Below are 23,011 nucleotides of genomic sequence, written 5' to 3'. Positions count from 1 at the left end.
GCGACAGTAGTCTAAAATGCTGTTGAAAGGACAAAAGAAGAAAAACTTGTGTGTGTGTAAGTCTATGTTGGTGTTTGTTCTCTGTGTTCAGAAATTGTTGAATGGTAAATGTGAATGTGTGTGAAGTGTCTGAGTGAAGTTGTATTAAATTGGTGTAAGCTAGAAGAAGCTACAATAAAGAGCGGTGTTTAAGTTATTGGAAAGCATTGCTTTCTAACTTGCTTTGTTTGGTGGTAGTGAAATTTATAGGGTGGGTCCGGGTTGTACAGATTTCGGACGACCCTGTCGGTGAGGCAGAACAGTAGATGCAGGGGTCCACATGTAAAGTCAGATAAATTAAAGCAGTCTGGCTGTTGGTGTATCAGGCTAAGTGTAAGCAGCAGGAGGAAAAGCGTAGACATTCAGAGATAGAATTGAGTAAATTAAGAAAAGAGATAGAAGATAAGTGTGCCATAGTTAACAGGACAAAGAGTCAATTACAGAAAGAAAGGGATAAACGAGAGGAGGAATGACCCAAAAACATAGAAGAGGTAGCGGGAACGTTGCCCGCATTCTCCAATGTGTTTAGGGTAGCGCAGTGGTTAGCACCGCAGCCTCACAGCTGCAGCAGCCCGGGTTCAGTTCTGGGTACTGCCTGTGCGGAGTTTGCAAGTTCTCCCTGTGACTGCGTGGGTTTCCGCCGGGTGCTCCAGTTACCTCCCACAGCCAAAGACTTGCAGGTTGATAGGTAAATTGGCCATTGTAAATTGCCCCTAGTGTAGGTAGGTGGTAGGAGAATGGTGGGGATGTGGTAGGGAATATGGGGTTAATGTAGGATTAGTATACATGGGTGGTTGGTCGGCACAGACTCGGTGGGCCGAAGGGCCTGTTTCAGTGCTGTATCTCTAAATAAATAAATAAACAACTCGGTGGGCCAGGAAAGTGGAGTTCCTGAAAGCATGTTGTGCAGATATATCAAGGGAAAGGGAAAAGAGGGAGACAGACAAGAGATTGTTGAAGCAGAAATGTAGTGAAGCTGAGCAGGAGCGAGATTTACTATCAGAGGAAGGAAGAATGGCTCGAGGCACCTGGGACGAAATGAAGACTTGGGTAGCTAGGGCAATGGCCCTCGGAAAAGGGGATGCATATCAGCTAGTTCAGAATACTCATCAAAGAATGACTGTGACAGGCTGCTGCATAACCTCTTGGAGTTTGTCTGCTTTTGAGAGTTTATCTTTTTCCTTTAGTTTCCAATTATAGTTGTTGCAAGACATTTGAAGAAGGGAGATTTGGGATTGTTGACGTAATTGATTTATTTATATTTCCCTTCCTTGAAACGCACGTGCTACTCTTTTTGGTCTATGGGTGTGTGTGGATTTATTTATTTTATTTGGGCGCATGATGTTTGTGTGCTTGAATGTGATTTTCAGTGCAATTTTAAAAACTGAGACATACTGGCACAAACTATTGGCAACTGGGGATGAAGCTCCAGTTTGTTTTCCAAATATAAAGATAGGTCCGGAGTCTTGTAAAGGTCCGTCAGAAACCCTATCAATCTTTTGCAGCAAGTTAAAGACGATGCAATTCGAATGTGATTAAGGAGGGAACATCAAAACTTGGAAGTTATTCTAAAGGACAGGGAAAGGTTGTCAGGCGTAGAGGATCAAGTGATTGTTAAGGTCCTACTTGCAAACCAGGCTTAGCATCTCGCTGACAAGTACTTTACGAGGTCCCGATGACCAGCAACACTTGTACGTGTGGATATGGAAGGGAAAGGCCGGTGGAAACACTGGACACAGATCAAGGAATATGGAAACACAAAGAATAATAAGGTCTAACTGGTGACGACCAGCATCCGCTATGTTCTCTCTTTACAGGACCATGAAAAACACAGTACTGCTGATACGTCTGGCAACCACGAGCGTGGAAGGAACCAAGTCAGTTGACTGGGGGACCCAACAAGGCCTGTTCTGTAAGAACTTGAGCGATGCCAATTGTGATCAGGTGCATGGAACGTTAAATGTCACAGTTAACAAACTAGTATACCTAAGGAGTAGCTCAGGGCAGTTGGGAATGGGGAGCAGCAGTGCCTGAAGTTGCAAAGCGTGGCAATGAAGGTTCCCTTTATACTTAAAGCAGTCATGCATAAAACTAGCATCAGTTTCATTCACAGTAGTTCTAACTTTATAACCCCCTATTCTATCTGTATGCAGTTATGTGTTGGATTAAGTTCTATTCAAGTTATTTGTTATTAAATCGTCTAACCAATGTGAATGTTGACTGCAGGGTTCCATTTTGGATAATCTGTTCATTATTTGTATCCTGAACGCGAGTGTACGTGAGCACATTGGCTAGTTTTGTGGCTGAACTGCACAGCCAGATTCACTGATTCAATTGTAACTTTTAATTTTAAAAAATTGAATTGCTAGAATAATTGTGTAGCACCAGTTGGTATTTATTAATGCATTATGGCTGTTAGCTATAATGAGCTTGCTGACCTCTAAATCCTATTGAGCAATGGCAATTTTTAAATGGAATTTTAAGTTAGATTTGAATTTAACCAACATGCTAGCAAAACACTAAAGAACCAGGGGCATCCAAACCCTCCTTGGGGTAGAGAATACATGGATCATGGGAGATAGCAATTGGCCAAAGTACTACCCTGTACGCAAATACACGACCCAGAGAGGTTCCCTCCTTACGGGATCTTGCTGGCTGGGGGTAGGGATAGGGATGAGAGTCGCACATGTTCTTAATATCACCCTAAACTGTACCCTTGACATTTCCACCGCCTGCCATGAGCCGACGCAAGTGGCACATCGTGGAGAAGGGGAATACTACTTGACCACCAGCGAACCTTAATACCAGTACGGTAACATCCACTGCCCAGTAATCGATTCGAGTTTCTGCTTCCACACCTGGGCACTAACGACAATCAGACATTCGGTGATAACTCACATCCGGCCTCCCCGTGGGGAATGGATGAGCATAACTGATAATCTAATGGAGGACTTGTTGAGATACCTGCTTCCCACGAGGAAGTGAATCCCTAAACTGCTGGAACATCTTCTGAAGGTGAGAGAAGAAGCCCGGACAGCAATGACGCAGTATCACCGAATCCAACAGGAGGTCAAACAACTGGGAGAGGATGTGGAAGCCAAACTGGAGGACGCATCATGGTGGGAGACAGTTTGGGACTGGGGTATTAGGGTGGATGTTCACCCCTGGATTAGAATTGATTCCCATGTACTGGTATCGGTGCAGTTGTTAATTGCTATCGGACTTATGGTTGAATGTTGTACCCTGGCACCTAAATTGAGATGTTAGACATAATATAGAAAAGTTAACCGTGCAGATTTAATCACCAGTCTGGCCAGCAGTGATGGAGCAAGGAGCACTTAGCGTTAGTTGGCGATCTTGCTAGTAGCCTAGGGCCAAAAGGAGGGACTGAAGTGGTGTACCCCGGGAATACTGCAGGGGTGACTAGAATTGCTGTAATTTATGTAGAATAATACAAAGTATCAATCCCAAACTAAGGCTGGTCACTAGGACACAGGTGAGGTAGTAAGAGGAGGCGAGGGAAGGATCCGAAGCTCATCGAAACCGATAGGATCCCCAGATTATTAGACAGGCAGAGGATCCTAGGGTAATGGCTGCCTTGGGCCAGATGCTGGCCAAGGGCCAAAAGCGGGTTCTGTAGGGGAGATGGACATAGGGAACAATGGGATACTTGGCTTAACTTAGGTTCCTGTAACTTGAGAAAGCTTGCCTGCTGGACACACGAATTACATGAATACCTAATCAGGAGGTAACGAGCTCAGGAGGGCGACACCCAAATCCTATGAATAGCCTTATCAGAAGGAAACGAGCTCAGGAGGGAGACACCCGAATCCTATGAAATAGTCTAAGAATCCTATGAATAGGGTAATCAAGAGGTTGACGGGGTGAATAATAAAATCAAGGCAGGATGAGATCAGGGAAGGCAGCAAATGGGTGATTATGTAATGATGAAACAGTTTATCAAGTAAACCTCCTGTAAAACTGTATAAAATGACTACTGGAGCAATGTATTAGCAGAACCCCTACAATCATTCGAGAGAGTAGGACTTCTTGCATGCTCATAAATAAAGAGCGCTCATTGGTACAAGACATCTGTCTCTCGAGGTGTTTTTGGGTACCGGGGCAAGCCCCCATCCTTACGAGAGGGACGAATCTTCTGTAATAAAAACAATGTGCTGGAAATACTCAGCAGGTCAGGCAGCATCTGTGGCAGAGGATGATCCTTTGGATTGGGGGCTGGTGGGGTGGAAAGTGAAGACAAGGGGAGCCCTGTTGCTGACCTTCCACAACGACGCTTCTGATAAGCCTTCCTTTTTGCTCAACTGAGGATTCCCCTCCCCCCAACCACTGTGGTTGACAGGGCCCTCAACTGTGTCTGACCTATTTCCACACTTCTGCCCTTACCCCTTCCTCTCCCTCCCAGAACCGCGACAGGGTTCCCCTTGTCCTCACTTTCCACCCCACCAGTCTCCAAAACAAAGGATCATCCTGTACCATTTCCACCACCTCCAGTATGATGCCACCACCAAACACATCTTCCCTTCCCCTCCCCTGTCAGCATTCCGAAGGGATCGTTCCCTCTGTGGCATCCTGGTCCACTCCTCCATTACCCCTGACACCTCGTCCCCTTCCCTCGCAATCACAGGAGGCGTAATCCCTGCTCTTTTACCTCCTCTCTCCTCCAAACACTCCTTTCAGGTGAAGTAGCAATTTACTTGTACTTCTTTCAATCTAGTATACTGTACTCGCTGCTCACAATGCAGTCAATTCTACATTGGGGAGACCAAATGCAGATTGGGTGACCGCTTTGCGGAACACTTCCGCTCAGTCCAAAAGCATGACCCCAAGCTTCTGGTTGCTTTTACCATTTCAACACACTCCCTGGTCTCATGCCCACATTTCTGTCCTTGGCCTGCTGCAGTGTTCCAGTGAACATCAACACAAGCTCGAGGAGCAGCACCTGATTTTTTGATTAGACACTCTACCACTGCACGGACTGAACCTTGAGTTCAACAATTTCAGAGCATGACTGGCCTTTTTTTTACATTTTTCTATTTTTTTTTTAACCACGTGCCTGTTTTTTTCATGCAGGCAGAGTTGCTCATTACTCTGCCATTAACACTGTCTCTGGACTAATGCTTTGTCGTTCACCACAAGCATTAACACACTCTTTACCTTTGCTTTGTTATTTAATCTCTCCTGCCCTCTGCCCTATCACACACCTTCCCTTTTGTTCTCTTCCCCACCAAACCATACCCCCCCCCCCCCCCCCCCCACTTCACTTGCTTTAAAACCTAATTCTTTTCTAACCTTTGCCAGTTCTGATGTAAGGTTACAGACGTGAAATGTTAACTCTGCTTCTCTCGCTACAGATGCTGCCTGACCCGCTGAGTATTTCCAGCACTTTGTTTTTATTTCAGATTTCCAGCATCTGCAGTATTTTACTTTTATTTTAGTGACAAATCCTCTGTGCTAGATTATGTATCTGTGTTCCGAGCACAGCTCACGAGAGCCTGCAAAGTGACTGGGGAACACCTTTAAGCTTCCCAAACAACTATGAAAAAATGGACGGACAAGTATACCAAAACCTGAACATTTCAACCAGGGATGAGGTTTTATTATTCCTACCTTTTACAGGGTGAACTGCTGAAAGGACGGTTCAGTGGACCATATGGAGTAATCAAAGGAATTGGTAAATTATTTGATTGACACACCAGATTGCCAGAAAAAGAATCAGCTGTGTCATATCAATATGTTGAAACAATAGCATCAGCGGGAGGAGGATAAGCAAGCACAGGTATGTTAGGTAGTAGGGATAGTGAGGATGAGGCAGAAGGAGGCCTAGACAATTCTTAAATTGAACCTCCCACTATCCGGTTAGCGAATACTGAATTGTTAGGGAGATTAGATACTATGCTTTCATATTTAGATGCAGAACAACGAGAAGACTTAACAAGGCTACTCACAGCATTTAAAGGAGTCTGTAGGGACCAACCAGGATCTACAACCTTAGTCACTCATGGGGCTGAATTTTACAATCACACTGCTGCAATCAGCGGCAGGCAAAAACAATGACGTTCCGCCTGTGCGGGGCCGCATGTCACGGAGCCGCTGTGATCCTAAGCGTGGTGACTCATTTAAATAGCTGGGGCGGGCTTCCCCCGCCCCCCTGATCACGTGGAGAGGTTGGGCCTTCGGTCCCGGCAATGGCATCAGCTGCCTGTGCACAGGCACTAACGTCATTTTTTTAATCGCTGTCAGCCCTACCCTTAAATTTAAATATTTAAAGCTGCAGTTTTAAAAAAATTAAATATATTTATTTTGCCCACCCCCCCTACAACCATAAAATTAATTACTTGCCCTCTCCCCACCAAAACACTTACCTTATCTACTTGACCTCCCCCTGCAAAGTGCATTAACATAAAACCCTTCCCACCATCCCCTACACCAATGATGTTACTTTGATCCTGTTCTCCACCCCACCGCCCCATCCCCACCACACTGAGAAACTTACCTCCTCCTTCCTCTCCACAAGTGTTCCGCTTCGTTTTCCTGGAAGGGGATCTGAAGGGGCGTGAGTGCCTGCCAGCGGCATGAAGATCGCTGCGGGGTGGAAGGCGGTGGTGTAAGTATAATTAATGAAGTAAGTTAAATTCATTTAAATATTTAAATGGCGGTCCCCTCAGCCAAGCAGAAGGGGGTCGGCCACAAAGCTTCGCTGCCACTGCGAATATCAGGCTGGGCCCTCCCAACATCAGGCTGCGTGTGGTGGCCCTCTCCTGGAGGCATTTTCCAGCATCGGTCCCCCCCCACCACGAACCCTGACAACGGTGGGGGGTCTGTAAAATTCAGCCCATGATGTGGATATAGGGGAATCCTTTCCTATAAAACAGCATCCTTCTCACTTAAGTCCAGAAAAACAGGCCCAGGTAAAAGCAGAAATCCAATACATGCTGGAAAACCACCTAATTGAACCCAACCAAAGCAGCTGGAGTTACCCAGTCATGTTAATACCTAAGCCTGACGGTTCAACTAGATTCTACATAGACTACAGAAAGGTTAATGCAGTAACGAAGGCAGACTCCTACCCAATTTCTCGCTTGACGCCTGTAATGACAGTGGGCAGTGCCACGTTTCTTACAAAACTAGATTTGTTAGAGGGATAACATCCCGAGCTAAAGAAATATCGGCCTTTGTTACACCGATGCCAAGTGATGCCATTCAGGCTAAAAAATGCCCCAGCAACTTTTCAGAGACTAATGAACCAAGTGGTGGCCAGTGTTCCTAACTCTGTGGTTTACTTTGATGATGTGCTGGTAGACAGTGACACTTGGAAGGACGAGTTGAAATAAATAGAAGCTCTGTTTAGAAAATTACAATTGGTTGATTTAGTGGTAAACCTTGCCAAAAGTAAATTTGCAAAAGCAAGGGTAACCTACCTCAAGCAGACAAGGACAAATGTTGCCAAGAACAGCAAAAGTACAAGCATTCATGGAGTTCCTACCCCTTCTTTTGGGCCTCCTTATCTCGAGAGACAATGGATACGCGCCTGGAGGTGGTCAGTGGTTTGTGAAGCAGCGCCTGGAGTGGCTATAAAGGCCAATTCTGGAGTGACAGGCTCTTCCACAGGTGCTGCAGAGAAATTTGTTTGTTGGGGCTGTTGCACAGTTGGCTCTCCCCTTGCGCCTCTGTCCTTTTTCCTGCCAACTACTAAGTCTCTTCGACTCGCCACAATTTAGCCCTGTCTTTATGGCTGCCCGCCAGCTCTGGCGAATGCTGGCAACTGACTCCCACGACTTGTGATCAATGTCACACGATTTCATGTCGCGTTTGCAGACGTCTTTATAACGGAGACATGGACGGCCGGTGGGTCTGATACCAGTGGCGAGCTCGCTGTACAATGTGTCTTTGGGGATCCTGCCATCTTCCATGCGGCTCACATGGCCAAGCCATCTCAAGCGCCGCTGACTCAGTAGTGTGTATAAGCTGGGGATGTTGGCCGCTTCAAGGACTTCTGTGTTGGAGATATAGTCCTGCCACCTGATGCCAAGTATTCTCCGAAGGCAGCGAAGATGGAATGAATTGAGACGTCGCTCTTGGCTGGCATACGTTGTCCAGGCCTCGCTGGACAACGTATGCCAGCCAAGTACAAGCATTCATGGAGTTCCTACCCCTAAAATTAAAGAAATTATGAGGATTTTGGGGATGTGCAGTTTCTACCACAAGTTTGTATCAAATTTTAGTACTATAGCTGCTCCCCTGACCATTTTGCTGCAAAAAAAAAAGAAAACTAAGGTAGTGTGGTCAGGAGAGTGCCAAGCATATTTTGAGGCTGAAACCATTTTGATTAATGAACCAATGTTGGCTGCTCCAAATTTCACTGAGCCCCTTAAGGTAGTAATTGATATTAGTGACCTGGGGGTTGGTGTAGCCCTGTAACAAGACGATGAATCTGGCATAGAAATGCCAGGAGGATACTTTTCCAAAAAGCTAAATCAACACCAAAAAAGATATTCAACAGTGGAAGAAGAAACTGGGCTTATTACCTTAAGCATTTTGAGGTCTATGTCCACCATGACTACAGGGAGACACTGGTATATACTGATCATAACCTTATAACCCCCTAGCCTTTGGAAAAATGCCAGACCATTTTACTGGAGTTTACTATTGCAACCTAATCATTTTAAGATTATCCACATTGTGGGAGAAAATGTTATTGTGGATGCTTTGTCTAGGATTTACCTTTGCTTTGAGTTATCTGAGTGCAAAGATGGTACAAAGCAGAACTGTATTAGCTACAGGTAAAGAGTGAATGAGTAAGATTGTGAAAGTGTTTTAAAATGTTTTCATCTGGTTTTTTTTCACTCTTTGTCATGAAACGCATTTAAAAATGGCATTTCATTCAGTGTTATGACTGCTATATTTTATAGTTTTTTTTGAGGACTTATATTTAAATTAAGATTTTATAATTGCTGGATTGTTTTTTTAAAAAAAGGTCATTGGAAGGTCTTTTATACTTGATTTGTAAACAACCCTTATTGGAAGTCATCTGTCTTCAGATAAGTACCCAGCGGGGACTTTTTGACCTGGGAAAGATGTTTACAGAAAAGTGACAGGTCAAGATTTATAGGGGTCAGGAAGCTTGACTCATGAGATATTGTTTTGCTTTCGCTTTGGACAGGCAGCTGGGGTATGGACTGTGTTTTGAAAAGGAATTGAAAAATCAACCTGCCAAGGACAAATCCCTTTTCCAGCTCTTGAAAAGCCTGCCAGTTTTTCCATCTCTGTGAAAAGCTCTTAGAAGCAAGTGTAAGAAATAGAGAAATTGATGCTGAAATTCCTGTTGCCGCATTTCTCCTGAGACGCTGGAAAAACCTGCCGGATAAATCGACGCCACCTGAACGAATTGTTCCAGAAAAGGATCCCAGTGACCTGTCAACGTAGCCCTGGACACCAGACATCTTTCCATATCTTTTTTTTTTCTTCAAAAATTAGCAAGTATTTGGCCAAAGTATTCTTTTTTTGTAACAGAACTCTAAAGAGAAAATCTTTTTATTTTTCGATTAACGTGTGTGTGTGTGTGAGAGGAGCTAAGGTAAAAAGGGAACTTTCATGTTTCATTTGTGGGTTAATGCTTTGCTTCGTTACTGGTTAAGTCTTGTTTCATAAACTGATTTTGTTTGTTAAAGAAACCTGGTTGGTGTATTTTATTCTGAAATAAAACGTAAAGCATTTGATTGACCACATTGATATTTCTGGGTAAACATTTAAATATATGTTGTGACCTGTGGAGACGTGGAACTAGAAAAGACGGTGCAGTCCCACCTCTGTCGTAACAAACCAATTAAGTGATTTTACTTTTTAGTGTCACTATTGCAATGTAGGGAAACACGACAGCCAATTTGCATACGGCAGAACAGATAATCTGTTTTATTGATGTTGATTGAGGGATAAATATTGCCCAGGACACCATGAGAACTCTGCTGCTTTTTGAATAGTGTTATGCAGATCTTTTATATCCACGAGAGCAAGCAGGACCTCGATTTAACATCTCATCTTAATTATGGCAGTGCAGCAGCTTTCTGAAGTGTCAGCCTGGATTACCTGCCTAAATCTCTGAAGTGGGACTTGATCCCACAATTCACAAATCTCTGATGCAGAGATGAATGTGCTACCAGAGACAAGGCCTTGATATAGAAAAGATAAATGAAATTTGAACATGCAGTATTAGGAGGAAGAGAGGAATTGGATGAATAAAATATTTAACTTGTTTTCCATTAAAATTGGGGTTTTATATCTTAGAGCTACTGTTACAGCTACTCCAGTTATCTGTGCTGATTTAATACTATAATGTTAGTATGTTTTTTTTGCAGCATCTCACTGACCTGAAAGTCTTTTTTTTATTCGTTCCCATGTGGGTGTCGCTGGCTAGGCCAACATTTATTGCCCATCCCTAATTGCCTTTGAGAAGGTGCTGGTGAGCTGCCTTCTTGAACTGCAGCAGTCCATGTGGGGGTAGGCACACCTACAGTACTGTTAGGAAGGGAGTTCCAGGATTTTGACCCAGCGACAGTGAAGGAATGGCAATTATAGTTCCAAGTCAGGATGGTGTGTGGCTTGGAGGGGAACTTGCAGTTGATGGTGTTCCCATGCATCTGCTGCCCTTGTCCTTCTAGGTAGAGGTCACAGGTTTGGAAGGTGCTATCTAAGTAGCCTTGATGCATTGCTGATGGTACATACTGATGCCACTGTGCATAGGTGGTGGAGGAAGTGAATGTTTGTAGATGGGGTGCCAGTCAAGCAGGCTGCTTTGTCCTGGATGATGTCGAGCTTCTTTATTGTTGTTGGAGCTGCACCTAGCCAGGCAAGTGGAGAGTATTCCATCACACTCCTGACTTGTGCCTTATAGATGGTGGACAAGCTTTGGGGAGTCAGGAGGTGTGTTACTCGCCGCAGGATTCTTAGCATCTGACTTGCTCTAGTGTAGACGGTATTTATAGGGCTACTCCAGTTCAGTTTCTGGTGGTTAGATTCTCTCTTGTTGGGGATGGTCATTGCCTGGCACTTATGTGGCATGAATGTTACTTGCCACTTATCAACCCAAGCCTGGATGTTGTCCAGGTTTTGGTCCATTTCTACACAGACTGCTTCAGTGTCTGAGGAGTCGTGAATGGTGCTGAACGTTGTGCAATCATCAGCGAACATCCCTACTTCTGACCTTATGATTGAATGAAGGTCATTGATAAAGCAGCTTAAGATGGTTGGGCCTAGGACACTACCCTGAGGAACTCCTGCAGTGATGTCCTGGAGCTGAGATGATTGGACTCCAACAAACACAACTATCTTCCTTTGCGCTAAGTGTGACTCTAACCAGTGGAGAGTTTTCCTCCTGATTCCCATTGACTCTGTCAAATGCTGCCTTGATGTCAAGGGCAGTTGTTCTTACCTCACCTCTTGAGTTCAGCTCTTTTGTCCATGTTTTAACCAAGCTGTAATGTGGTCTAGAGCTGAGTGGCCCTGGTGGAATCCAAACTGAGCATCAGAGTGAGCAGGTTATTGCTAAGTGTGCCACTTGATAGCACTGTTGACGACACCTTCCATCACTTTACTGATGATTGAGAGTAGACTGATGGGGCAGTAATTGGCCGGGTTGGACTTGTCCTGCTTTTTTGTGTACGGGACATACGTGGGAAATTTTCCACATTGCCGGATAGATGCTGGTGTTGTAGCTGTACTGGAATAGCTTGGCTAGGGGCGCGGCAAGTTCTGGAGCACAGCTCTTCAGTACTATTGCTTGAATGTTGTCAGGATCCATAGCCTTTGCAGTATCTAGTGCCTTCAGTCGTTTATTGATATCAGCTGGAGCTAATCGAATTGGTTGAAGACTAGCATCTGTGATGCTAGGGACTTCAGGAGGAGGCCGAGATAGATGATCAACTCAGCACTGCTGGTTGAAGATTGTTTCAAATACTTCAGCCTTATCTTTTGCACTGATGTGCTGGGCTCCTCCATTGTTGAGGATGGGGATATTTGTGGAGCCACCTCCTCCAATTACTTGTTTAATTGTCCACCACCAATCACGACTGGATGTGGCAGGACTGCAAAACTTAGATCTAATCCGTTGGTTGTGGGATCCCTTGGCTCTATTACATGCTGCTTACGCTGTTTGGCACACAAGGAGTCCTGTGTTGTAGCTTCACCAGATTGACACCTGATTTTGAGGTATGCCTGGTGCTGCTCCTGACATACCCTCCTGCACTCTTCAGTGAACCAGGGTTGGTCTCCTGGCTTGATGATAATGGTAGAGTGGGGATATGCCGGGCCATGAGGTTACAGATTGTGGTTGAGTAGAATTCTGCTGATGGCACACAGTGCCTTATGTGTGCCCAGTTTGCATTGCTTGATCTGATTGAAATCTATCCCATTTAGCACGGTGGTGGTGCCACACAACACGATGGAGGGTATCCTCAATGTGAAGATGGGACTTCGTCATGGTCATTCCTACCAATACTGTCATGGACAGATGCATTTGCAGCAGGCAGATTGGTGAGGACGAGGTCAAGTGTAGTTTTCCCTCTTGTTGGTTCCCTCACCACCTGCCACAGACCCAGTCTGGCAGTGACGTCCTTTAGGACTCGGCCAGTTCGGTCAGTAGTGGTGCTACTGAGCCACTCTTGGTAATTGACATTGAAGTCCCCCACCCAGAGTACATTCTGTGTCCTTGCCACCCTCAGTGGTTCCTCCAAGTGCAGTTCAACATGGAGGAGTAAAAACAAAAAGTGCAGGAAATACACAGCAGGTCTGGCAGCATCTGTGGAGAGAGAGAAGCAAAGTTAACGTTTCATGTCTGTGACCTTTCATTAGTGCTGTCAGACCTGCTGAGTATTTCCAACACTACTTGTTTTTATCAACATGGAGTAGGACTGATTCATCGGGGGGCGCGGTGTGGGTGTTGCGGAAGAGAGGCAGGTTGATTCCTTGCCCATGTTTGACCTGATGCCATGAGACTTTGTGGGGACCAGAGTCAATGGTGAGGACTCCCAGGGCAACTCCCTCCTGAGTGTATATCACTGTGCTGCCGGTGCGACAGGCCATACCTGGTGATGGTGTCTGGGACATAGTCACCAAATCATACCGTACAATGACTTGACTAGTCTGTGGGACAGCTCTCCTAACTTTGGCACAAGCCCCCAGCTGGTGACGGGTGGTCCATCCCGTTTCATTCCTCCGTAACTTTGTAGTGGTTAGATACAACTGAGTAGTTTGCTAGGCCATTTCAGAGGGAATTTAAGAGTCAACCATATTTCCTTCCCTAAAGAACATTTGTGAAGTAAATGGATTTTTATAACAATCGACAATGGTTTCATAGCCATCATTAGACTAGCTTTTCACTTCCAGATTTTTATTAATTGAATTCAAACCCATGTCACCAGAGCAAAATCCTGGGTTACTAGTCCAGTGACAGTATCACTACATCAGTGCCTCCCCAGGGAATCAGTTGTTTTCCTGGAGTACTGGCAGCCTTAAGCATAATGGGAAAAGCTAATATGATTTGTAAAGGCAGTTTATTAAGAGTCTTTTCTTTCTCAAGGGCATGTGTGTGAGTGGTGAGGCAGTGATGTAGCATTAGACTTTCGGGTTGAACGTATAAATGCAAATGTTTTTTATTTAAATGTACGAAAAGCGTGCTGCCGTTCATTCAAATTGGCCATACACTCAGGGGTTAAGAAATACACACTGGTTACGGTCAGTAAGGGGACAAGAACTGGGGATTCAGTTCTCAATTCTGTCTGTAACAAATGATTTAATATATTGCATCTCCTGTTGAAGGCAGGAGAATTAAGGATGTTATTAGTCAGTAATTCACAAATACAGTAGTTAATGCCAAAAGAATTTTTCATAATTTTTGCTAAATGATGTGGGGAACTGCAGACAGCATATCATTTGTTAAGAGTTAATCAAATTTTTGGGAGGCATAAAGAAAATTCTATTCATTAGCTTGTAACCTGTAAAAGGTTTGTATTTTACAGGGGAATATTGCCATGTTTTTTCCAAGGGTTGGTCTGTTTCTTGTTTGCCAGCATCTCTAGGTCTCGACAGATACGGATTCTAGTGGTTGCCGGTTCAATTATGTCATCAACAAAACCTGCATGGAACATAGAAGCAGATTAGATCAGTTTTAAAGGATATCGCAGGCAAAATTCAGCTCATGAAAATAGGTTCTTGATGCATTAACTGTCCTAAACCTGGGAAAGGGGAAAATAGCAACAACAAACCTATCGTAAATATAATTAATTGCAATGATATAATCTGTGCGGAGCACTTTGTTTTTTAATTTAACTTTGATTTCTTGGCTTTTGTTCTTCAGAGTTGTGAGCCAGTCCTAGATACAACATATTAACACTAAACAGAATACCTTGCAATATAAAGGATTTATTTTATAGTAGCTAGATGTAAAAGTTAGTATTGACTCTTATTGGACAATTCTCAAAAACAGACCAGGTTCAGACCACAGCTGAAATCTCCATTTACCCTGCCTGAAATTAGCTTTCTGGTTTTATGTTTAATCTTTTCCAGCAAAGGCAAAAGCTGCAGCATTAAGAAAAGTGCTGTATAAAATTCATTGTAGCTCTACAAGGACTATCTAACACGTTCTACCATTACTGGATCTCAAAAGTTTTTGCCAGCAACAGAGCTCTGCCTCCTCTGTAAAAGGGGAGATGGGAAGGACACACAAGTCCTGTCCTGCTCAGCTCAGCCACATTTCGGGACATCATACATGTAATCCTATGTCATTGCATTATGTCACAGTACTGTGCTGTTTCTCATTGTCTTTAATGTTGGTTTAAGAGCCTGAAACTTAAATAAAATTGGAGGCTTTACAGCACTCAGAATTTTAGAGAACACAACATATTGTTACGACCGAGGCGGGAGTAACACACTGTCAATTCAGTCGCAACATATTATTAAAGTTTTCCCACCTGGTCTTACCGTAACAGGGTTTAATTCTTAAAACACTGTTTTAAGCTCCCCTTTGGTGAATCCTTGTTCACCACTTTCTAATAAGTCTAAGAAACCAGCACAAACACGTTTTCTTAGGTTTTAAGAAAAGTTGACATTTATTAAACTTAAACTCTAATTTGGTTAATGCCTAAGATACATGACACAAAGTGGATAAGTTTGAAGTAATATCAGAAGAGTTTTTGTTACAGTTGTTTGAGCTCTCTGTAGATTACATGATTGTAGGTAGATCTTGCTTTTCGTTGGGGCCCAGTATTCTTCTTAAACCTTGTTCACTGTAGGAGACTTTTCTCTCTTGAGGTTCATGTGTCTTCGGTGGATTCAGGAGAGATCTTCTCAGTCCAGCAGCGAAAAAACCCAGGCTGCCAAGCAGGTTAGTCATGTGACTGATTGGTCTGACTACGCCTTTGATTGTATCACCTCAGCAGTCTCTGGATGCTGCTCTTACACACAATATCTGGTGATCAAGGAAGGTCCATTGTGGGTTGAATATGTCAGAATGATCCTTTGGCCGTCCAATCACCCTCTGTTAATATGTAAATTTCTTTTCCATCCACGGCTAATCTGTTTAACAAGTCCTTTCTTCATTCCAGTGACAGTTTAACATCAATGTTCATGACAAAATTAACATGCCACATTCTTGGCAGGTGGGAATATTTTAGAAAATGCACCATATATTGTTACGACCGAGGCAGGAGCAACACACTGTCAATTCAAAAACGGAGGTAGGCAGAAAGTAGGAAACTACAGACCAGTTAGTTAAACATCTGTGATTGGGAAATTGTTAGAATCCATTATTAAGGAAGTAATAACTTAATCCATCAGAGTCAGCATGGTTTTATGAACTGTAAACAATGTTTGACTAATTTGCTAGAGTTCTTCGAAAATGTAACAAGCAAAGTGGATAATGGGGATCCTGGAAGTCCAGATATACTGCATCTACAGAAGGCATTTGATAAGGTGCCGCACAAAAGGTTAATACATAAGATCAGATGGGGTTAGGGGCAATTTATTAACTTGGATAGAGGATTGGCAAGATGTAACTAGTGGGGTGCCACAGGGTTCGGGGCCCCAACTATTTACAATCTATATTAATGACTTGGATGCAGGGATAGAAGGTACTATCGCCAAGTTGCAATAAAACAATAACAAATTTACAAATGGATATGGATAGGTTAGGTGAATGGGCCAAAATTTGGCAGATGGAGTTTAACGTGGATCAGTGTGAGGTTATCCATTTTAGTCAGAAGAATAGAAAGGCAAATTATCTGAATGGAGAGAAACTTGAGTGCTTCGGTGCAGAGGGAGCTGGGTGTCCTCGTGCATGAATTGCAGAAAACTAGTATGCAGGTGCAGCAGGTAATAAGGAAGGAAAATGGAATTTTGTCATTTCTTGCTAAAGGAATAGAGTATAAAAGTTGGGAAATGTTGCTGCAACTGTACAAGGCATTAGTGAGACCACACCTGGAGTATTGCGTAAAGTTTTGGTCCCCTTACCTGAGGAGGGATGTAGTTGTATTGGAGGCAGTTCAGAGGAGGTTCACTAGATTGATTCCAAAGATGAGGGGTTTGTCTTATGAAGAGAGATTGAGCAGTTTAGGCCTATGCTCTCTAGAGTTTAAAAGAATGAGAGGAGATCTAATTGAGCTATACAAGATGATTAAGATTGACAAAGTAGACGTAATGCGTCCTCTTGTGGGGCAATCTAGAACGAGAGATCATAGTTTTAGGATAAGGGGTAGCAGATTTAAAACAGTGATGAGGAGAAATTACTTCTCTCAAAGGGTCGTGAGTCTGTGGAATTCACTACCCCAGAGTGCGGTGGATGCTGGGACACTGAGTAAATTATGGAGGAGATGGACAGATTTTTAATTAGTAATGGGTTGAAGGGTTATGGAGAATGGGGAGGAAAGTGGAGTTGAAGCCGAGAATGAGATCATCCATGATTGTATTGAATGGCAGAGCAGGCGCGAGGGGCTAAATTGCATCTTCTGCTCCTAGTTCTTAAGTTATGTAATTCAGTCCCGTCGCAGCATATTATTAACGTTTTCCAGACCAAGTCAGGTATCTTTCGACAAGGTTGTTAGTCTTTGGGGGTTACGTTCTTGATGTGTGAGGTATCATAGTGTAAAAATAATTAGATGCCACTCGAAGTCTCCACACACATTTGATGAAACAGTCCTTCAGAAGATAGGCATTTAAAGAAGGAGTATTGCAATGGGTCTAAAAACAGACAATTTCTCAGTCGAAAGTTTAGTACGAGTTCCAGAAAAGGCAATCAGTCAAGAGATTCAATCTTGAAAAGGATTTTTGCTACCTCTGGCAATTAGCACAACCTGTAGCTCATTGTAGAATTTCACTCTCCTACTGTTGCTTAGGTAACAAGTGCAGCAGTGGCACACTGTTTCCAACAGAGGAGAGAAAATACAGTTCTGTGACAATATCCTTCCTCTAGCACTTACCTCTCACAGCTGCTGGGAATGGATTTGCAAATGTCTCCACATATTCTGCCTCTGCCTTGACCTCATTCCCCTTCCCTTTAAAGATAATCTGCACAGCACCCTTTAAAAGAAAAATGTCAAACAATGAAAGACCCAAATTTACAATATCATCATCATGGGAATGTTTGATCAATTCCACAGAACAAACAAAATTAGTTATAAACAATACTTTTTCCATGGGTGACCGTCCAGTTGTATTTTTGATCCGTAATCTTTTAGTATTCCCATTCTTTCCATGCAACTGTCAGCGGCTTCAAGACAGACATAATTACTCTCCCATAACCCTTGCTCCAACACAGTCACAATTCTGGGATTAAAAATTACAAACTTCATGTCCTCCCCAGTGTAAGCTAGCTAACTGCACAAAGTATCTAAACAATTCATCTCAATTTTTTTTTGTTCATTTAATCACTGTTCCCAAGCTGATGCATAAATGGTCACATTGGCTCCAGTTAAAACAGGCTTAATGTGCCTTTAATGAATTTAATAAAAGTAATTCAAATCTAGACCTGCTGCATTACTGGTAATTCTTGAGAGGTTGGTAGAGGAAAATATAAGAGGGACAGTTGTGGAGGCAGGAGAAGCATCTTTCCCTACCCTTCAATGGCTACCTTATAGATCACTGTTTAGGCTGCAACAGAACTACTTGAAGCTTGCATGGCTCCTGCTCCCTTGATTTTCACATTTTGAAGGGACCTGAATCATATTTAAATTGATCAAATGCTGATTTACCTCTGGAGAAGGATGATTAAGGGAGGAAATCTATCATCTTGAATAGAAGTCTCATTAGGTAGTTCACTAACTACCATGTGTTTGTCCTAACGTCAAGGGATTTAAATTTCATGCCACTGAGCTGCAGTCTCTGCAAACTGCCCCACCTCCATCTCAACAAAGGCTTGCTAGTAAGTATTGGAGAACTGGCTAATCTCATGTAAAGAAATGCCAGCCAGTCGTATCACATCCAGGATATGCACCTATCTACAGCTAGAAGCATGAATATGAGGTGTCACTTGCCTTAGCCCCCATAACTGCAACTTCAGCTGTTGGCCAAGCATAGTTCAAATCGCCTCTCAAGTGCTTGGAGCTCATCACATCATATGCACCACCATAGGCCTACCAAGAAAAGCACATTTCAACATCTTGCATACAACTCAATGAAAAGATTAGAAATTTTCTTCACAAATGTAAGTAGGACAATTGAATAGACCACCCAAAAATAATGTGCATTGCTCAGGTATTTTATTAATTTGTTACTGTTCCATTACTGGCATGAAAAGCAGCAGTGGCAGAAAGCCAAATATACTCATCATTAATATTATCCACCAGTTGAGATAGCCAATCAATAACTCAATATATATGTTAGATTATTTACACCATTTATTTAGATTTTATATTTTCAGGTTGAAGATATTAATGCCAAACATGGCAAGCTGCAGAGTAAATTTGTACCCACTGTCTCAGCAATGTACACTGACCCCAAACGTCTGGGTTAAACACTATATTTAACATGTTTAGAGCAGCCTGATGTTTACAATTATTGGAAGAACATTTCCTTGTAATGGCAAATCTATTCAGTTTCATTTCACGCAACCAGTACACTGTTCAGAATGCAAAATTATTACGTGGAACCAATCTTTCTTCAGGTTCTAAGCAAGAGCTGATTGGTACAGAGTCAAGCTGCCTGGTTTAAATTTCAAACAAAGCTTGGCAGTTAACTGTCAGTCACTGTAAACTGGTGCATGGAAACACTCCTACCATGCAGCATAAGTTGCTGTTTTCCCTTACATTGGTTATTCTTGCGTATTGTCCTGATGAGTGAAAGATGAAAAGCTTCAACAACATGCCTCTATTTTCAGCAATTCTTTAATTCCATATTGCATTATTAGCTGACATTATTCCAACCAATGTGGGTGCATGGAGAATATGCAATCCCAATTTGATCCATTCAACGTACTCACTGTGCCACAGTCCAGTTAATTGTACCAAATTTTAAATTACTTTAATGTTAGTTTGCTGTGATCTCTGAATGTAGTAATGGAACAATAGCCATTAGCTGCTTTGGCTTTTCTCCCCAAACCACTCATCAAACACAGTGAGCAAACGAGGGGACAGAATAACCAGGAGCTGCTCTTCAGGCCATACACAATAAAGGGACTGAGGACTAAATAAATTCCAGTTATGGGAACCCCAGATCTAATGCACCAATGTGAAATTCTTCCTTTTCTCCCAAATGGGCTAGTTTTGTATTTGGGGCCATTGCGCACTAAAATGACAATTTATACTACCCACCCATTACATTTATCAGTGGAGCGCTTCATCCCATTAGATTGGGACCAGATTTGAAAGTAAGCCCCAGAGGTAAGGGAGCACCACCAAGTCCATCTTACTACAATTTCTGTTAAGCATGAATAACATGGCAGGTACAGAAATACATCATTCTTTCAGACCTCTTAAAACTCATGGGATTGCACTTCATTGGAGTAACAACTGTAGCACAGACTGACCAGGCAGGATTTATTTCAGGTAAAGGTTCAGCAGTCCCACCTCCTCTTACCTTTCGTGTGATCACTGTAATTTTGGGCACTGTAGCCTCAGCGAATGCATAGAGCAGCTTTGCACCATGTCTGATGATTCCACCGTATTCTTGGCTCGTTCCTGTATATTCACATGAAGTACATGAGAACAAGAAACTACAACGGTTATAAACCCAGAAGAAATACAGGTCAGTCAGTATCTGACAGAGAAAGGATAATGGCCTGGATCTTACAGTCAGCGGCAAATGAATGGCAGACCACTTGCCCACACTTTCTTTTGCATTGGAACTTGCAGCTATTAGCCAGTTCCAGGGATAGTGACCATAACTCTAAGATTTAAGGAAAAGGACAAAGAGGGACCAGAAATAAAAGTACTGAATTGGGGAAAGGCTGATTTCAATATGATCAAAAAGGATCTGGCCAAAGTGGACTGGGAGCAGCTACTTGTAGGAAAATCAGACCAGTGGGAGTCATTCAAAAAGGAAACAGGGAGAGTTCAGGGCCATCATGTTCCCGTAAAGGTGAAGGGTAGGACCAACAAGTCCAGGGATATAGAGGATTGGATAAAGGAAAAAAAAAAAGGAGGCTTATGGCAGATTCAGAGTGCTGAAAACAGCAAGCCCTAGAGGAGTATTGAAAGTGTAGGGGGGTACTTAAAAAAGTAATTAGGAGAGCGAAAAGGGGACATGGAAAAACACTCGTGGGGAAGATAAAGGAAAATCCCAAGGCGTTTTATAAGTATATTAAGGGCAAGAGGATAACCAATGGAAGAGTAGGCCCATTAGAAACAAAAGTGGCAATCTGTGTGTGGAACCGGAGAATATAGGTGAGGTTTTAAATTATTACTTTTCATCTGTGTTCACTTTGGAAAAGGACGATGTAGGTGTAGAGATCAGGGAGGGGGTATTGTGACATACTTGAACAAATTAGCATTGAAAGGGAGGAAGTATTAGCTGTCTTAGCAGGCTTAAAAGTGGATAAATCCCCAGGCCCAATAACCCAGACTGTTATGTGAGGCAAGGGAGGAGATAGCAGGGGCTCTGACACAAATTTTCAAATCCTCTCTGGTCACAGGAGAGGTACGAGAGGACACCAACTATGGTACCATTATCTCCTTAACCAATCAGATTGAAGCAGCAGAGTCTGAACCAGGAAGTGTAAGTTAGAAAGCAGCATTAAAAGAAGGAAAGAAATATGGGATTGAGAGAGCTAAGAGACAAAACAGTTTTTCAAATCTCCATCAATGATAAAAAATTGAACAAATGAGACTCCACAGCTGCAGAAGTTAATTTTCAGTGCCATAGAGGTTGTTTAGCAGTAATTAAAACTTATCACACCACTAAAATGGACAAGCCTTAACTTTTTCTGGTGGTTTTAGTGTGTATCTAATGGGTAAGTACAGCAACTTCATTCCATGTGTTTCAGTAGCGCAACTCTCAGTGAGGTACTGTTATGGCAAAGATTCTGGAGGAGCAGCGAAACTTGGACAGAAACTTCCCAATTTCTGCATTTAATTGCACATGTGCATTCATCAGATGCTGCCGTGCAATTTACTCTTTCATAACAGTGAGCTCCAATAGCCTCACTATTACTTTTATCGCAAAATACGAGCTAATGTTTCAGGTGGAGAACCTTATTCAGAATTACCAAAGGATTATACCCAAAAACATTCATTCTTATCTTTTGTGCATTTCCACATTAATAAGAGGAAAAAAAAGTGTGGGAAGAAAAATTCCAAAGATAAGCAGAAGATCTCCCTGTGAGCTACAAGGTGGATCTCCGTACATGGACTGGCTGCTACAGTTTGGAGAGGGCACATGCACCAAGTACTGACGTCATGACGGGGATTAAGCTGTCACCAAAACAGCAGATACAAGATCATCCAGTTTTAAAAGAGAGAGCTCCTGGTTAATAATTAGAAGAAAAAAATCTGAGCTGCTTAGCTTGTAGGTGCCACTGACAGAATAAGACCTGGCACATAAGATACAAGCAGTTTAAGTTTCAGTTGGTCCAGTACAATGGTGTAGTAATGTAGTCTTTTACAAGTATACAAACATGCGAATGAGGAGCAGTTAGGTAATGGGTTCACACGTATTCATTTTACAAATAGTGGCTGTTCCATCATTGCAGGTAAGCAACCTTTGGTTAATGTGGTACTGGTGAAAGCTGCCCATTGGCAGTGGTTGGCTTGTAGCCTGGGGGAAAAGGTACTTTTGAATAAAAAGGCTTTGAACATACAAGATCCTGAGAGGTCTTGCCAGGGTGGATGTGGAAAGGATGTTTCCCTTTGTGAGAGAATCTCGAACTAGGGGTCACTGCTTAAAAATAAGGGATTGCCCATTTTAGACAGAGATGAGGATAAATATTTTCTCTGAGGACCGTGAATCTTTGGAATTCTCTTCCTCAAAAGGAAGTGGAAGCAGAGTCTTTGAATATTTTTAAGGCAGAGGTAGATAGATTCTTGATAAGCAAGGGGGTGAAAGGTTATCGGGGATAAGTGGAAATGTGGAGTAATCAGTTCAGCCATTAACTTATTGAATGGCAGAGCAGGCTCAAGGGGCCGAGCGGCCTACTCCTGCTCCTAATTCATATGTTCGTAATCTATCCACAATTCTTCAAGACTGCATGTCAGTAAGCAAAACAATAAAATTATTGAAGCAACACTCAAAGTAAAGTTACTTGGTGTCCAAATTATCTCTGTCTGAAAAGTAAAATATCAGATACCTACTTAGTACAACACAAGCAAAGGAGTTGGAAGTTGTTCAGAAGAAAAAGGTTTCCCAGAAGAAGCAGAAGCTTATGGAAAGGGATTAGATTTTACTCATTTTGCAACAACTTCTGTACATATAATAAAACTACTAAAAACCAAAAGAAAACAAAAAAACTTTGTAGATTACACCCATAAAATTGCTGAGA

The 23,011-nt window shown here is 42.7% G+C and overlaps 1 protein-coding gene across 2 annotated transcripts in view; it reads right to left on the bottom strand.

Moving 5' to 3' along the window:
• Positions 1-13,678: 13,678 nt before the first annotated feature.
• Positions 13,679-23,011, bottom strand: part of pccb (propionyl-CoA carboxylase subunit beta) — a 98,492-nt gene continuing 89,159 nt past the window's right edge. For both annotated transcript variants that reach the window (XM_068042015.1, XM_068042014.1), the window contains exons 12-15: positions 20,116-20,216; positions 18,576-18,674; positions 17,523-17,622; positions 13,679-14,185 (exon numbers count right to left, since the gene is read on the bottom strand). In XM_068042015.1, the coding sequence (XP_067898116.1) occupies positions 14,064-14,185; positions 17,523-17,622; positions 18,576-18,674; positions 20,116-20,216 (422 nt within the window). In that variant the 3' untranslated portion in view covers positions 13,679-14,063. The remainder of the gene's footprint in view (positions 14,186-17,522; positions 17,623-18,575; positions 18,675-20,115; positions 20,217-23,011) is intronic.

The sequence above is a fragment of the Heterodontus francisci genome, chromosome 11 (genome assembly GCF_036365525.1).
Source record: "Heterodontus francisci isolate sHetFra1 chromosome 11, sHetFra1.hap1, whole genome shotgun sequence".
In the NCBI taxonomy this organism is placed as follows: Eukaryota; Metazoa; Chordata; class Chondrichthyes; order Heterodontiformes; family Heterodontidae; genus Heterodontus; species Heterodontus francisci.
The sequence above is the reverse complement of the archived record's forward strand: the minus strand, read 5'-3'. Positions and strand labels throughout refer to the sequence as shown.